This window comes from Channa argus, chromosome 10 (genome assembly GCF_033026475.1).
Source record: "Channa argus isolate prfri chromosome 10, Channa argus male v1.0, whole genome shotgun sequence".
Lineage (NCBI taxonomy): Eukaryota > Metazoa > Chordata > Actinopteri > Anabantiformes > Channidae > Channa > Channa argus.
The window spans coordinates 8,136,553-8,155,385 of record NC_090206.1 but is presented as its reverse complement, the minus strand read 5'-3'; the positions used below and the strand labels follow the sequence as shown (position 1 = coordinate 8,155,385).

Sequence of the window (18,833 nt, the reverse complement as noted above, 5' to 3'; positions counted from 1 at the left end):
TAAAACGTGGATGATTGCGTGTCATTTTGCTCTCATTTATCTGCAAGCATCTATTACCATCATGTTGTCAAGTAAATGAAAACAGCACCGGAAAAAGCCAACAGATGGGCTTTTATAATTCACAGATGTATGATTTTGGGACATTTTGTTAAAGATGAAACCTCTTCTTATCTCTTAGATTCTCTGAAACTTCTTAAATTGCAATGATTTATGATTCATAACATCCCCAAAATAAACAGTTTAACTAAGTTCCACATAAACATGGACTTTTATGGAGGATAAGGATCATATCAGCCTGCATGCTGGAACGTTATATCGTGCCAGAATCAGATAGTGCCGAAGTCTACCACTTGCTTCCTTATCAGGAAACAATCATCTCAAGTTTACATAGTCAGATTTCATGTTTAAGAAGATGGTTTATTAAAATCCTGTTGCAGCATGTCCCGCTGAAGCAGGTGTGGACCTGCTAGCTAGCCTACATGCTGATAGTGGTTTATGGGAAAAGGAGGGTGTGAACGCTCCCCTAATGCTAGAAGGGAGGTGTTGCCTGCGTGGCACATTCATTAACCTGGTATCTCACTAATCTCCTGGTAATTCATTTAGTCCTCCGAGCACTCCTGTGTATTAATATCCTCTCTGTGCTGGAGCTCATGGGATGCAGTAGAAGCGTAGCCATGGCGATGATTGTGTCATTATTTTGCAGTCAGATGAGTGATATCCCAGAGGACTGTAGTTGGGTTGTCCAGGCCAGTTAAGAGGGACTGATTAGAATTGCAAATGGCCGCCAAGTGTTGTGTTTATTGTGTGTCTCAATATTGGAGACAATCAGGCGAATCAAAGCCCTCAGCTGGAGAGATGGGACTGAGGCACGGTGGGCCTCTCTGGTTGGCACCGTGTCCACAGTGCTTGCACACCCCCCTCTCTGTTGCCCTCTCTCTCGGTCGACTCGTGTGTCGTGTGTATAGGTCCTGAAGTACGTTGACACAGCTGGAGAAAGAGAAGGAGAGACAGAAAGACCCACTAAATCTAGTGCACTCAATCATCTGTAGTGTGGCGGTCCTCTCACGCAGCTGAGAAATATTAAACACGCTTTATGATAATGAAAGCACTGGTGACAGTCATAAATATCGGAGGCAAAGTGCTGAAGGATGAAAATGTCTTGTACGTTTGCTCATAACACAAATTTGTCATTGACTTCATGGCTTCCTGAATTGTTAAAGACAAAATTATCAGCTTTTCATCAGTAGAATTCCTTTTTTACCTCTTAAGACCTGTCCCTGATGAGGAATATCAGGTCACTGCACCTCTCATAGGCTCAGGAGTATTTAGATATCTGCATGCAGTTCTGTTGTCAGGCCCTCAAAATGGAACCAATTGGCAGCTCGCCCTTGTTATGGCTGTGTGAAAGACTGTGGTGCAAAGTGCCCTAAACACACATTTTCTCCGCAAATCACTTGTGAATTGTTCTTCCTGAACGATTGGCCATTACCCGGATATTGACTCACTGTTTGTACAAGATTCGGTGAAATCCATCTGAAAGCCATCCAGTGCTGTGGTGTGAGATGGGAAGCTAGTGTTTTAGCACACCGTGTAATTCACTCTGTCAGTTGCACAGAGGGAGGCCTATCTTCTCCTGTTTCGCTACCGTTGGCTTTTAAAGCATGCGTGTGTATGTACAGACACACACGTGCAAGCATGCAAGAATGTGTTTGTGTTCATGCATGCATATCCCCGTTTGAGGAAAGGATAATTCCTCAGGTCATATATGCTCCCCATATAGCACCACATGACCAGTCCCAACAGGCGTGTGTGAGGCCCAGGTACAGGCATGCACAGTGAACAGGTATTGCTACGGGGAAATTATTGCTAAAGCACAAGTTCTATTGCACCACACACACAGTCTCTAAAACTCCCGCTGCTGTAGGCTAAATTAAAAAATAAGTCAAGAGGAATGTGTTGAGACTCTACGGAAATCCCTTAGATTTACTCTGAGCTTTTACAGTGACTTGAGCGAAGAGAAGACCGGGAGCCATCATAAGGCTCACATGTCTGACGCGATATGATCAAGAGTCAGCAGGCCTGAAAGGCAACAGTCAGTGCATGTGAGAAGCTGAAGCTCACGACTTGTTTAGACAGTGCTGTGTGCCATTGAGCTTGACAAGCAGTTGACTAGAGATCTTTAGAATTTTGTGTGTGTGTGTGTGAGGAGGAAAAAGAGAATGGTTGAGAAGGAGAGTGTGTGTCAGATCACCGACGTGGCTATTTGAGGGAGTGTGAAACCAAAGAGAGGGTTCATGAGGTGACATCTCGTCAGCTGTTTGACTTTCCCAGTTTCCCAGGGAAGCAGTTTCAAGAACAATACAGAAGAAAAACCACCTACCACAAAAAAATGCCACAAAAAAAAAAAAGAAACAGTGCTATTTGTTGGTAACTGAATTATTGCCGTTGCTTGAGATTGCAGACAGGGGAAATGTGTGAGTGACTGTGCTGTGCTTGTAGCAGACACATATCACCTACTGGACTCCTCTACCCATCCATCTCCCAGTGCTCCTCACAATAGCAGGAATACATTAAAAAAGAGTGAGTCAGGAGGGAAGGGATGCAAGATAAATACTGTGTTAGTATTTCTCTCCCTTTCCCTTGCAATTGTCTTTCACACTGACAGATGAACAATGAAAGTATTTTGAACTTTGCTGCATGCTATCTTTTACTTCTGGGTTCAGAACCGTGCTGTCAAAGGCAGACATGTACTGGCAGAGATTGATTGATTTCCTTTCTGTGCACCATGTATTCCCTTTGTTCTTCCAGGAAGCCTTTGGTTTCTTTCCAGTATTGCAGGCTTTCTTTAGCTGTGTCATATTAACACCTGTTCAGCTCCCCTTTGATAGTAAAGTGTTACTATAAGATCCAGACTGGAAGCAGTTCATTTCTATATTTTAAAAAGAGATAAACTCAACTATTTCTGTAGCACCAGATGATGATCTCTAAAAGGGTGGGGGCAGGCAAAAAATTGTATCACTTTATTATTCAAAGAACAATTTCACGTTATGGAAAATTTATTTACTTTTTTTAGCAAGAGTTGCATAAAAAGATTAATTCTCTTGTCTGTACACTAAATATGAAGCCATAGAGATTTAGCACACCTGACTTCACATCAGAAGGTTGTGTGTTGAAATCAAATAGGGGACGGTGTGTTTACTTGTGGCGGACTTTTGCTCAGTCGGTAGAAAGTTGTCCCAAAACTGCAGGGTCAGTGGTTTGCAGTGGTTTAAGAAGTGTTCATATTTTTTACTTAAGTAAAAGTATCAATGCCATAATGTACAAATAAAGGTTTTTCTAATCAAAATGTTACTAAATCAAAACACTTTTTTTCACTTAATGAATGTTATTATTGGATTATAATTATACATTAATATGTAGACTGTTTTAATGTTGCAACTGACAATTTCCACTGTTTTGATGATCTAGTAATTTAGTTTTGAATCTAGTAATTTTAATGACATTATGTGAAAGTGTGTAGCCATGGAATTTCACAATGTGGTTCAAAGTCCTATTATTATTATTATTATTATTATTATTATTATTATTATTATTATATTATTATACAGTTTTCTTATTTTAGTAATCTGTATTTTAAAAGTAAAAGTAACTACATGGTTCTCAAATGTAGAGAAATAAAAAAAAAACAGCAAGGTTGGTTTCGCAGAATTCATCTTCTACGACATCTCAGTTTTTTTGTAACCTGTGCAGTGCAAATATGACACACTGCAGTTTCACAGGCAATGCTGGTAAGCAGATAGTGGAGCTTACTTGCTGTTTAACTGTATCCAGCTTGTAGTGGCCTGCTCTTCTCGTACCGCACTGTACTAATATGAGATGTGGTATCAATTTTCTTACCTAACTCTTGGGAAGAAAGCAAATAAACATATTTCCCGCAACGTCAAACCATTCCTTCAAAAGAAAAACCTCATTAGTAATGGGTGTCAGGTTTGTTTGGGAGATGTCTTGTGGCTGATCAGTCACTGATTTGATTACCAGATGTGATGGTGCCAAAATACTGCTGAGCTGGGCAACTAAACCTCCTCCCCCCCAGTGTTTCTGAACAGACTCATTATAAGCACAAGTAAAAAAAAAAAAAAAAAGCTACAAACTGTAGCCTGTTCACATCCTTAATGATTTATTTTTTTATTGCTTAATTATTTTGTCTAAAATTCTATTCCCTCAAGTAATGTTTACCATGCTATGGTAGGAGGGCAATTGTTAAAAAGCAAATGTAACCACAACTGGCTCTATCGAAGCCAAACAGAATTTGAAATAACTAGCGTATGAGTGGAGCTGTCTGTGTGCCTGCCTGCATGTGTTTATTAGTACATGCAATGTGCTGATTGAGTAGCAACAGTAAAGGGCTGGTTTCTCTGAGCTATGCTTTCTAAGGGTTTATCGATGGGGCTGGAGATACCGAGCAGAAAATGGCCGTTGGTTAACAATCTGGGCAAGCTGCGTGGGTTTGATAATGATTATGATTCTTTTTGCCTCTAGTTTCTCCTTCCCTCCCCCAAGTGGGAGTGAAATACAATCGGGTGTGTGTGAGAGATGCTATTGTACGTCTGCTCTCTCTCCCCTTCCGCTCTGCTCTGCACTGATTACAACCTTGCATCCTGGTCCAGCTTTTGACTCTCTGCTCTGCAGCTTTTAGCCCTGAGGGATTCCTCTTCCTATGACTGTCCAGCCCAGCTCAGCATTGCAGTCACACACCATCTCTGGCACATTTGGGGGGTCTGGCATGCTAACACACATCTTTGCCCACTCACGCATATATGGACACACGTATATCTGCACACAAAGTCGCACAAACACGCTCACACATACAGTGGGCTTGGGCCAGGCGGGTTTGGCAACGACTGTAGACGGGGCCTGTGGAGAGATCTTTACGGAGCATGCAGAGCCCATCTGTGGCTGCTCCTCAGTGATGGGAGGCAGCTGGCTGAGTGTGTGTGTGTGTGTGTGTGTGTGTGTGTTTGTGTATGTGTATCTGCATGTGTGTGTGATGTGTCGTGGCCAGGGAAGGAACTAGGGAAGAAGGAAGTAGACGAAAACCAGAATGAGGGCTAAACTCTGGCTAAAACTGAACCAAGTGCTCTTGTCTAGTCAAGTCAAATGTCTCCTCTCTTCTCCTCTCCTGTCCTCATCTCTCCTCTCCTCTCCTCTCCTCTCCTCTCCTCTCCTCTCTTCTCCTCTCCTCTCCTCTCCTCATCTCTCCTCTCCTCTCCTCTCTTCTCTTCTCCTCTCCTCTCCTCTCCTCTCCCTTTTCTCCTTTCTGCTCTCTCCTCTCCCATTCTCACCCCCCTCAGCCCTCCAGCTGGAAGAGCTCAGTCCCTAGGCTCGGGATGAATAAGTGGAGATGCAGAGAGGAGTAGTCTGGGCCTTCTCTTGCTGTCAGTGATATCGTGGATGACGTTCAATCACAACCACATACACCCGAACTCGCTTAACTCCCCTGCTCTTAGAGAGGGATGGGCTCGGATTTGACGGAAACCACAGAGGCCATAAGAAGAAACAGATTATGCTCGTTCTCCTCCCTAATGACTTCTGACACTCCTCTTGCTCAACAGTCCTCTTCAGCCTGTTCATCTAGTAACAGCGTCCACTTCTGTCCTCCTTGTGGCAAGGCCATCTGGGCGTCATCTTGTTATCTCATTATAGCCACCGATGGTGTGTTGCTAGCCCCTCATGTGACAGTGATCGAGGGCAAGCATACTGAGCGTGTTTGGTGAACATGAGAGGTGTGTGTCAGCCTCGCTTGTGTCTGCGTGTGATATTTCGCCTGTGTGCAACTGTTATGAGTCACGCTGAATCCGATTTGCTGTGCATGCCAGCCTGTTGACTGAGCTAACTGTAGCTAGTGTGTGTTTGTCTGTGAGAGATAGAGAGAGGGGGGGGTGTCTGTGTTCACACGTACAAAAGCAGTTCTCTGCGGGGAGGAATTCAGGATATTCTGTCTGTCTTTTTTGCCTCTGACATCTTCATTTATGTCGCCCTAATGGGGACAGCCCGGAGGGAAAATATAGAGCTTTCTGCTTTTCAGCAATTCACTGCTGCCAAGTCTGGCCTACTGAGTTTAAATGAAACTTGGATTGAGTTTATAGTTTATCCAATACCACTACCCGTTGGCGAGTTTTTCTATAATAAGGGTCAAATCCTTCCTGCTTTGCTAAACAATTCTGGAGCCAGATGGGACTTGTTTTGCTTAATTTCAGGATTCTTGTGTTTGTTGCTGCGTCTCTCTATGTGTGTGTGTGGCCTGGGCTAGCATTGAGGCGACTTGTTTACCATGTTTGACATGTGAGGAAATCGGTGTGTGTACACTGCGGGGCGCGTGTTTATGTGTGTGTTTATAGTTGGACCTCCCTTAGAACATCTGCCCCTGCGACTGCCTGACAGAAGCCAGCTTCATTTGTATACAAGCACTCTGGTTGAACTGATGACTGGTCACACTGATGACCTATGACCAACTCTTCTTCCCATAGAATTGCGTCTAAGGCTAGATGCAGCTGCTCAAGGCTGGATTCAGATCAGTTCGTCTTGAAATTTACCGGATTCAGCAGAATTATAGATGGGGCAGAGTTCTCTGGACCAGTACGAACATACTGACAGTTTGATGATACGTGTGGGAAATGATCATACTGTGTCAGCAGCACTCACTGGATCCTAACCACACGTCAGGATCGAAGCCATTTCAGAAGCTGCTCTTTGACTTTTTCCATTGTGAGTTCGAGTGAGGATGTGGCTCTACATTGATGGATCTGAAAGAGGGTTAAAGCCGAAACTGTCCCTGCTAGCCCACAATTATCTAATATTGATTGACTTGAATGAGATGAGGATGTTTTTGTAGCCTATGATTAAACAAAACCGAGACTGCCTCAGGCAAGAAAAGCTTTAAATCCCCCTTACTATGTATATTACACAACCCACAAAAGCTCAACTACAATACTCTTTACATAACATGGCTTTGTGTTCTTTACAGACTTAAATGTGACCCTGTCATTTGGGTGAATTACTGTACTGTTTCACGAGGAGCCATAAGCATATGGAATATTGATTGTAACAGCTGTAAATATGGCTGCTGTAAGAGGAGTGTTATGTATAATAACAGGAGCGAAGCAGCCACACTGATTTTGTGGATAATGTAAGAGAGAAATGATAATTGGTGAGGGAACACTTTTCCTGGCGTGATAATTATCACGCTGATAGCAAGGGGAATAGAGTACCTGTTGTGGTAATGATTATGTGTGTAGTATGTGTATCCGTGTTTGTTTTTACATGGCCATGCTCATACACTTGTGAGTTTTAAAGGCCAGAGAGATAGAAAGAGCAACTGTGCAGCTGCTGAAGCGAGACAGGACCAAGAGGTAGTACCTGCATTTGAGCTGCTGGCATGTTCCACTGGTAGAGATAGATTGCCCTGTATATGCAGTAGAGGATAATTGAATTTAATTGATATGTATGGCATGTTCATGCTGCTCCTCAGGAGGAACAAATCAATTTGACACCATTATGTTTATATGAGCCGTCTCTGCCTCTTTCTCTCACAGTTCTGTGTCTCCAGTCCATTCATTCAGCCGTCGAGGCTGCCTGCCAGTGCAATGCTCGGGGCAGAGGCCTGAGTTGACTGGACGGGGGTGGAGAACATTGGGGGGGAGGGCTGGTTTGAGGCTCTGTATGGGGCTTTGAGTGGGCCCTAGTGTAGGCGGCGTTTTATATGAAAGTCGGTGAGGGCAGGGTGCTTGAATAGCGGTGGCTGGGAAGTTGGGCTGGGAAGGCCCAGGATGCACCCCACAGTGCTTTTGTGTGCTCTCACATCCGTGCATGTGTGTGTGCGTATGTGGAGGTGGGGGGAGTGTAGCATATGTGAGATCATGTGCTCATGTTCACCAGTGGAATGTAAAAAGAAAGAGGAGGGGGTTCTCCTCAATCCTCTCTTTTTCCTCTGCTTCGTTGTTTTCTGTTCTCTCTCCGCTGTGCTGCAGCGTAGGTCTGTTTGTATAAGCTCTTTACAGGATTGATCACGCTGTGGAGCCATCCAGATGAAACAAAACCAACCTCATTTGGGTGTTTTGAAAATGATTCTCTTTATTTTGTTTGGTTCAGGCAGATCCACCTCGTTTGACATGTGGGGAATAAAGGCTCTCTCACGTTCAGGGTCATTTCCCAGAAACATCGTTTGTATCTGCATGGCTCTTCCTCTGTGCACTTCTTTCATCAACAGGTCCTAAAAAGTCTCCAGACAACATGAATGAAAGATGCAATTCAACCTCTCTTTTCCCCCCTTTTTCCCTTTCGACCTCCTCAAAAGTACAATAATCTTCAGTCACTCGTCTCCTCCTCTCCATTGCGTGGCTGTGTGTAGCACCGGAGTGGCGCTGATTAAGCCAACACAGAGACAAACGGGAGACAAAGTCCCAGCCCACCAGTTTAGTTTCACATCCTGGACTGGAGCTGGGCCGCAGCTTGCCAAGTGGAGAGCTTTTAAACTGGGCTAAACACTAATTGCTGCCCTATTTCTTTTATGTTGCTTCTTTCCCATCTGCGATGGCGCTTCCAGACCTCCACAGCAGCCAGAGCCTCATTATAGCAGACAGTTAACAAAGGCTGGGAAACAGAAGTGGAGAATTCACTTAGGATAGCTATCTAACCGCCAACTAGGAGTCCTGCTTGGAAAATTGAATCAATGACAGGGGCCGGCTTGTGATTAAATCCTTCAGGGATATTAAGATATTAAGATTTTGGAAATCTTAATTATTCATCTAAATTGTTGCGGCTTGCTTTGATAATGGAATAAATTGGTTGTTAAACTGAGAAGTGGGGTGTGAGGCTTATTGGTTTTTTTAAGTATTAAGTATTTTTTAACACTTTTGAAACAGAACATTATAAAAACCATGTCAGCAATTTTAAACAAAGAAACAGAAAATATATGTAAAACACCTACTTGTTGACTGAAACAAATCAAGGTCTAATTTTTTATGTTTGCGTTGTGTTTTTTGTTTCTTTTTGATGGATTCATACTTGTTTTTCTGTAGGTGTTTTTTGTGTGTTGAGTGAGTGGTTGGGGGGAGATGATGGGGGTGAGAGAAAACAGGATGAGGGGAAATAAGGAGGTGAATGAGAGGGAAGGATAAAGTGAGTGGGAATGAGATTGGGGAGTAGAAATAGAGGGGGCTGAGATTGAGGGGTAGAGGGAGGAATAGAGAGAAGTTGGGGAGGGGGTGATCAGCAACAAAGCCTAATGTTGCCATGGAAACTTGTTTATGCCTCACTGATGCATCTTGTAGATCCAATTAGGGACTGATTGTGTCGATGTCTTCATAGACACACACATGTGTACCCAGGCATGATTTGCACATACACACACATGAAAACATATGTACAGTATGCTTACACACACCACCTCCTCTCCTCTCTCTCTCTCACACTCACACCCACACACACACACCTTCAGAAATATATCAATACATGCAGAGTGTTTATGCTGAAAACCAGGAGATTGTGGGGAGAGGTAGGACAAAGGATACCCTGCATTCTCTATTATCGGCCCTTGAATTAGTACAACGCCTCCTCTAACCCCCAGCCTCCGCTTCACCCCCATGAGTATCAGACAATAGCAAGGAAATAGTGTCTCACCCGCTTCCAAGCCATGCAAAACAGTTTCTCTCTGCACATGCTTAATGGCATTATATTCAGTAAAAAAAAATGGGGGGGGGGGGGGGGGTAATTGATTAACAATATTTTGACCATTTTACAATATTCATTTTGCAATTTTCTCTTCTACGCCTGTCCAAAGAGGATGTTGATGGATATTATGAAAGGCCCTAATCCAATCATGTTCATTTTCAGGGGGGGGGGGGGGGGGGTATTTTCTTAGAAAATAGGACTTTTAAAATTGTTGTTTCTTATAATGGCTGGCCCCTTGCTGGTGTTTAACATCAGAAGAGGAGGGATGGTGATCATAAGCCCCCCTCCCACAGACACACTTACTTACACACTCCTCTATCAGTCTCTTTCAGGAGGCATCACAGTCCTCCCTTCCCCTGGCCTGTCTGAAGAGTCAGTTATTTAGTGGTGAAATGATGTGTGTGATGATGAAATGAGAGGCTGGAGATAAGGTGAGATTACTCTCAGAGAGAAAAAGAAAGGAGAGATGGGTATAGACAGAGGAGGCCCCAGCCTGTGATGTCTTGTTAAAATGTGAGGGATCAGAAAGAACAACAAATACATTGCGCATTGCTAAATCCTGCCTAAATCCGCTGGCATGGGCAGATCTAGCAGATAGCCCCGCTGCTGTGCTCACTGTCTGCGACCACTATGTGCATACACACACACACACACACTCACACACACCCGTGGTCAGTCCGGCTGTCTGGGTTAATGCTTGGCTAACTGGGACAGCAGAGCTGAACCATGTTGACATTTTAAGCCTCAAACAAGTACAGAACAATGATTCAGCCTGTCTGCTCCCAACACCACTACCACTTTGCTGACCGAAAAGCACACAGACGCATACATGCAAACATGCAAAAACATGCATGCCACTTCCAAAACATACTGCAAGTACTGTGTACTTCCTGCTACCCCCCCCCCCCCCCCCCACACACACACACACACACACACACACACACTCCTCCTGTTCCCCACTTTTATTGAATAAAAGAGAACAAGAGCTGATCTGACTGAGCAGCAGACAGCAAGGTAGAGAAGTACTGTAAGGCCAGATGGATTATCTTAATCCTTCACTAGATGATCATGGCTGAGGGAAGATGAACCAGGAAGCCTTAACCTCCTATCTGACCCTTGCACACTGTTTTCCTCCACAAAATTGGACTTCTGAAGTCGAAGCAGCATAAAGTAGATATTAAGTTGAAGCAGCGGTTCTATATGGAATTTCAAAGATATGAAAAAGAATCTGCAGTACTGTTTGGATGTAATCCTATCTGTAGCTATTTCTGTGGCCGCCATTTCGTGTTTGGCCATTTTGTGTTTGGCCATTTTGTTTCTCTCCTTGCAACCTATTGGTATGCTTTGATTTTGATCCAAGTATGAGAAAGAACTTTAGAGGATTTGTGTGAAACGGTCTGTCGACTAACACTGAACAATGTCAAGCTGCTACATGTAGTGTTTTTGTGGGGCCAAATAACTACACTCTGCCTAAAAACCCATGCCAGACAAATCTAAACCCATAACTCCTATAGCTTAAAGTATTAGGACTGTATAAACTGTTATTGAATTATGTGGCTACTTTTCCAGACTTCCTTTATTATGTGTCATTAACACTGTCTTGTTTTCTCTCATCTCCCAGGTTTCTGGCTGGAAAGGGTCTAGTGATTTACCCAGACATCGGGGACAAGCTGGACATCATCTGTCCCAAAGCAGACCAAGGCAGAGAGTATGAGTACTACAAGCTGTACCTTGTGAAGAAGGAGCAGGCAGAAAGCTGTAGTACAGTCCTTGATCCTAATGTCCTGGTCAACTGCAACAAGCCTGAGAAGGACATCAAATTCACCATCAAATTCCAGGAGTTCAGCCCAAACTACATGGGCCTGGAGTTCAAGAAGAATGTCAACTACTACATCACCTGTAAGTTTACTCAGAAAGATGACTTGTTGATAATTTTTAGCTTTTTAATCTTATTTAACAAGAGAAGCCCGACACTCTGAGTAGCAAGCTCTGCTTCAAACTCAGAGATACACACACACACACGCACACACACACAGACACATGCAGTTTTTCCTGCACCTGCAAGACTCAAACTTGCAACCTGGATTGCATTAAGTTCGGGGTGCTACTTCATATTCTTGTCTGCTGCTTTTCAGAGCAAAATTATTCTGGTAGCAATTGTACTGTGGTTAATTGTAGTTATACCTCCACCTGCTTAAATATTTAAATACTACTTAGAAGTCCATGTGCATAAAATAAGTATAATAATGCAATTTCATAATATAGTAAAATTCGGTAATTTCACATGTGGGTATGAAATTAGAGAACAATTTATTATAATATTTGGGAAAAAGAAAATAATGTTTTTTCTTTCAGGGAAATTCCCATTTTCCCACTAATTACTTCCACATTGTGTAGTTATGTACTGACAAATTCCTAGGAAATTACAGCCTTGTAAAATTAGGTTATCTAAAAAAAACTTGAAGTATTCTTTTATTCATTAAGATGATAATAATCTTTTAATTTTACTTCAGTGAGATGTTTACTCTAGCATCTTTATATTTTTACTTTGTAGTACTGAAGTAAACTGCCCTCTTTCAGTTAAAAAGATTTTAGACACTGTGCTCTTCCTTTTTCACTTTTCAGGCACAGTTTTATTCCTGTTAACACGTTATGGGTAATTCTATGGTTAACTATTTAGGTTTGGTTTTAAAATTACATTCTGTCTACGTATTTACACTAGATGATTTACAAAAATATACAAATATTTTGCAATTGTGCGATCCAAAACTATTCTTTGCATAAGTAGAAAACAATTTTACACATGAGCACAAGTGTTTTATTGTATATTATTTACTTGAACTTATTTATTTAATACATGAGATGATTAGTTAATCAATATCTGTGTGACTGACAGTAAAGCAGCAGCTCAGGGGTTTAAGAAGCCAGTGGAAGAAACCCAGTGCTCTGTTCTCATTGCTCATGTTGACTTTGGAGTCATCTGTAACAATAAGCACAGTTTTGCCTCAAGCTAGATTGTGCTCTGGTGGGGTTTGGGTCATTGTCTAAGTTGGATATTTCAGTTTCCTGACTGTTACCTTGAACTACATCTGGGTTGGGGATGTTATAATACGACTTTTTCCCAGACTGAGTAGAAATACTTACATTTTAGTATTTCCTAGTACTGAGTACTGATACAAGTTTTAAACAGTTTTTTAACTGTTTAAACTATAAACTGCATCTAGTTTGATTTGTTTAACAGTAAACTTTTCATCAGTCCACTGCACAGTTAAGCTGAAGAGAGACACTGTTCAGACAATAGTGGGGACACACCGGAAGACTAACTAAGACTTTTAGTGACTGCACAGTTCACACTTAAACACTGTTTCCACCAGCTGTCACAGATTTCTGATCTCAGACAGTCTGGAAGGAGAACAGAGCTGATAGCCAAACCCACAAATCCCGTGAGATTTTGGAAATTCTTGCATGTTCTTCACCCAAAACAAACATGGTGCAAACCGGTGTTTTATAACTATTGCTAAAAAGTAAAAAAAAGATGAACAAAGCACAGATTTGGGGTGAGGTCTTGGATGGAGAGACATGTACAACATGGACTGTGTAGTTTACAGGAAGATAACTTTGTAAAACAAAGCAAACTTCAGTTAAAGATGTAGTTACTGTTAATCTCCTTTAGTTGTCGAAGTCATTCCAGACTGCAAAGGCAGCATGAGGTTTAACACAATTTGGGGTCTTTGTAACCCCAGCACATAGTTTACTGAGCTTCAGGGAAGACATATTTAAGAGATGGGGAGGTAGAAGCACCCAGAAGCCCTGCATCTCTTGCTGCTTCTCTCGGCGTAGCTTGCCATATTCTTGCTTCATGCTGATAACATCAGGATGTCCGTAGGTCACAGTTGTTTTAAATGTAAATTTTTTAAAAAATGTACAGTGTGTCACCGACATATTAAAACAACTGCTAATAAATGAGCATCAAATATAACTAACTAATATAACTAACTGAATATTTGGAGATATGGCCTGTGGAGATATGAGGAGCATTCGGGCTTCAAATTCAACATCCTTTATCTTGTTGCTGACATTCCTTCCCAGACCTAAAACAAGTAATTACATGTTAAATTTATTTTTGTGAGATACAATAAGAATAATTTAACCTTCAAGAAACTCCATTGTTGTTTAACTGCTGTATATCACTACACAGAACAAAAGAAACTCTTGTCAAAGTGTAAGTTTAATGATAGACCTGAGAGTACTCAAAACACCGTTGTTCCTCCTGGCACAAATGAGCAGAGTGAGCTCAGGGTGAAGAGTGTGTGAGTTCTGAAGCAGAAATCTGATTGTTGTGTCACAACACACAACATCCACTTGTGTATAAGTCTCACGATAATTTATAGTTTTGAGTGAAGAGAGTGAAAACATTTATTAACCATGAAGTCAAGGTTTAATGTACGATATCTGTTATTCCTTGATTACAATGATACTGTGCGACATCATTGAGCCATAAATGCTGAGACATTGTTTTTACTAAATGTGTATAGTCTCAAATAGTCTGCGAAAACTGGTGTTTGCTTTAGAAAAATATTTTGTTTAAATAAAGGGAAATAAATATTTGTAACGTGTTTTGAAAGGTTTTGATCCTCTGAAGGAACACGTTGGCTCAGCGTGTAGATGCTACAGACATGATAAGGAATTAAGAAAGTACTGAGAAAAAGGAATAATAGTAGCTGCAGAAGCTGACACACTGAAGGTCAGCTCATAATGCAAAAGACTATGTTATTCTAAATGTTGCTTAGGTCTTATCTAGTTTTTACTTCATTTGGCCATTTCCTACATTTCCCGGAGTTACTAGAAAAGTTTTCTAAAATCACAACATGTGTTGTGGTTGATCTGTTTTAAGGATACTGTCAGCTTGGGGCTCTGCAGCATCTGTAACTCATTCGCTTCTAAATCAATGAAAAACCATGATCTTGACATGGGAGATGCAATGTTTAAACTAACATGCAACAAGCTGCTTCATGCCAAAAAAACTGCTGTGACAGAGTGAAATTAAGAGAGGGCTCTGCTGGGCATTAGGAAAGAGAAGCATCTGTTGTTGTGACACATAATTTGTAATATTTTTACCTATATAATAGCATAATTCATAATTTGTACTTCTGTACAAACATGTTTTCTTAGGATTATTACATTATAAATAAAAAGAAGCTACAGTGTATTTTTATTTTCAAAAGAATATTTATATAATTTTCCTCTTACTGAAAAGTATACACTACATTAAATCTCTCTGTTTTTCCTTTTGATCTGTGGCAGTTCAATCGATATTTGTGAACTCTCCCTCAAAGCCAGAACACAGGGAAGCATGAAGCTTGTGATGTTATCAAGCGACAATGTTTGGAGCCACATATCATGTGGACTTAAAGAAAAATTTCTTTGAGCTTTATTACACCCACATGTCTTTAGAAAACACCTTGGGCATTTTCAGCGTCTGTTTAGAGTTTGCCTAGCTGCTCCACATATTGTCTCCTGATTACATCATAAATATTTTAACTCACTCTGTTAGTGACATGTGCGTGGGCATGCATGTTGACTACAGTATAATCCAACATCAAAGCAAAAACATCAGCTTTACTTTAGGTTGAAATTGCTTTTATAAAACACTCTAGTGTCTAAACAGCCTTGTGTGTGTGTGTGTATGTGTGTATTATGCAAGTGTTAACAATACTTTACACTCGCTTTGTACTTTGTAGTATTTCAGACGGTGAACTCATGACTAGAGCCGGTCATAAACCCTTCACAAGGGAGGCTGGTCTTGCTGGATCCAGCCTGATGGTGGATCATTATTAGGCTCATATACTGTAACATTCTGGCGTCAGCAGTAATTGGATGTAGTATTTATCTTGGTATTATGTTAATGTTGTTGTCCTTTGCAACAAGAAGAGCTTGCTTTATTTATTCCACTGCAGCCTGTTCATACACCATGACATACTTCATCTATCATTCAGATAATGGCCATGTGGGGTTGCCTTATGTGTGTTTTTACAGAGAGAAAGAGAGGGACATAGAGAACCTGCCATGAACATGCTTTTCCTGTACAGTAGAGTTCATGGCTTGAATGTGTTGAGGCCCCTTTAGTCCAGCTTATCCCCGCCTAAAAGATGTGAATGTTTTATCCGACCATCTCTGCTGGGAATGCGGTCCAGCCGGCCAGCAGAGTGGTGTAAATTTGCTCGGCCTATAAAGACCCCGGCTTATCTGACCTGATTAACGGTCAAATGTGCCAGACAAGGTTTGAGATGAGAAGAAGATGCACAGGGAGTGGACATTCCACTGAATCTTCCAGCAAGCTTTTTCTTCCACACCCAGCCTTCACTCTGACTCTGCGGCTCTGTTTGTCTTTTTTTTGCTCATCCCCCACCTCGCCCATTCATCTGTTCTTTCCATGGGGTAGAATAAGCAACAGTAAATGTGGGGGTAAAGTAAGCAACAAATGGTGTGTGTGTGTATACTTGTTTGTACATGTGTGTCCCTTGCCTTGGTGTCACAGTAGGGGATCCCGTGCACTCTGTCCCATCCGTCCCAGCTCTGCTCTGACAGGAGTCATTTGGGGGTTGTAGGTCAAAACTCGTGTCCAAGGGGTCACGGAAACACAGCAGGGGGTCATAATGACAACCCCGCACTGATCTAAACCCCAGACCAGCACCAGCCTGTGCTGTCCATCAGCACCTCTCACCCCCTGTGTACACAGACACACACACACACGCACACACACACACACCTATATATACAGTAAATATACATACATTTTCCAACCTCTCATGTGCATTAGTGAACAAATGGGTTGTATTTCATAGAATTGTGTAAACACAGGATATAGAATGAGCTGTTTTTGAAGAAAATGGCTGCGCCCTGTTTAGGGGTTAGAGTTAGGAGAGTGATTTTAGACAGGAGGCTTTTAAGGAGTAGGAAATATAATGGACAAAAGGAGCAGCAACAGAGCGGGGGAAAAAAGAGTAGGGCCAGACACACACACACACACACACACACACACACACACACACACACAGTAAGAACATGTGTTGCTTACTTTAGCCCCACGCCTAGATATGCTGGTTTCTTCCTACACTCGTAAAACATGCATGTTAGGTTAATTGGTGACTTTAGATTGCTCATAGGTGTGAATGTGAGTAAATGGTTGTCTCTGTCTGTGTAGGTTTATATATATATATATATATATATATATATATATATATATATATATATATATATATATATATATATATATATATATATATATATATATATATATATATAAATGTGTGTGTGTGTATGTATATATGTATAGTTCTTATTTGTCCCAAGCAGCGCTAAAAAGGTCTATTTTCTCCCCTCATTGAAATAATGTACCATGACTGCTCAGTGATATGTTTCCTGTGGTTAGCCAGGCCGGTGAGTATGTGTTCTATATAAAGGTAAAGCCATGAGGCAGTAAACAGAGGCAGCCTGTCGCCATGGACTCCTCTTCTCCCTTGATTTCCTGTGTGAGGGTAAGCCTGATCCCTCTTGACAGCTGTCACTCTCCATCTCAGTGTACCATCGTCGACTCTGACACACACTGACTTCCCCACCAGAATGCCGCAGTGGAGCACACACTATCTCACCTCCAGTAGATTGCCTCAGTGAAATACATAATACCTGCTTATAGGTATTAGCAGGTAATAGCAGTTGTTTTCATTCTTGCCACTTCGTTTATTAAGTGATGTTAAATCCATTGGAACTTTCTTTATCTTTTTTAAGTTTGGAAACACAGAGCAACTGAGCAAGTACAAGTGGTAATGGTAAAAGTTAGTAACTTACTGAATTGTTAGATTCTACCCTGGTCTTTGAAAAACAATACTGATTTGACACTGTGGGATGTGCGTTCTGTGGTGCTCCCACTTGACAGGATTGAAGTTGGGATGCATGTTGCATAAATGTAACATACATGCCCATTAGCATGGAGCTCTTCCTCTGTATCTCTGTTAGTTTTTGCTCTACAACATGCACATTCTGCACCACTTCTACTGAATGCCTTCCTAAGAAATCCTTCAGTGGGCAGTGCCTTCCTTTGCTTTCCAAGTCAGTTTCTCCTCCTCCTGTTTTCCCTCAGGAGAGTTGAAGGTCAAGTTTGCAATCCGTGGACAGGCTGCAGCAGATCAAAAGATCCACCAATGTCCTACATTTGTGAGGACGCAAACACTCCAACATATTTGCACACATGTGCACCCATGAACGCACTCACAGTAATAATGCGAGTGAGCTCAGAATCATGAAGGCACAAATGAGAGTTTCAGAGCTCGATTTGATGCAGCGTAACAGTATTAATCTGATTAGAAAAAATGTGTAAAATGTCATCTTTTAGAGTTAACATATTATTACCATAATCAAATCACAGCCACTTAGAAAAAGGCAGTTGCATTTGTCAATGGCACAAAGGCATTTTGATTGTCAGATTGTACAGATGCAAATAACTTGCACATTTCTGTCTCGCTATTCAGTGCATTTTTGTTGAGAAACGATAACTCTTAACATCTGGTAACCTCCCTCTTGTGTGGTAAATCACACTGAAATATTTTAATTACAAGCAATATGCAGGGTTATTCTTTTGCATCTATTATGGACTCTCACATACTTGTCAGTAAGGAACAACAGAATAATTGCATATTTTTGGTCATAACAAAACAGATTCTAACAGTGATTAGTATTCTTAATTTTAATCGGTCCTAGTTTACATACTATGGTATATATCTGTGGATATAAACGATCAAAGCTTACAAAATGACTGGAATAGAATCAGTGCTGTGACTTTATATATGCTCCTGACTTTGTAGAACATTGATGCGTCACTTCATGGTTTTAGTTCCGTCTCATTAATTGCATTTTTTTATTCTTGCATTATCATGAACAGCAAAAAGCTTTAAGACTTGGATTCACATAGGAAGTCACTTGTGGATTGACTTCAAGTAGCAGTCATTGATGTTAACAATTAGAGTTTTAAGCAGCTAATCAGGAAGCTTTAACAGATTTCATTTTCAAAGTAAACCCTGCTAACAGGTCAGGTTAGCACTGAAGAA

General features: G+C 41.4%; 1 protein-coding gene across 1 annotated transcript in view; it reads left to right on the top strand.

Moving 5' to 3' along the window:
• The window catches only part of efnb1 (ephrin-B1), a 59,004-nt gene that overhangs the window by 13,377 nt on the left and 26,794 nt on the right, over nucleotides 1-18,833 (top strand). Inside the window, exon 2 of the mRNA XM_067517553.1 lies at nucleotides 11,351-11,628. Within this exon, the coding sequence (XP_067373654.1) occupies nucleotides 11,351-11,628 (278 nt within the window). The remainder of the gene's footprint in view (nucleotides 1-11,350; nucleotides 11,629-18,833) is intronic.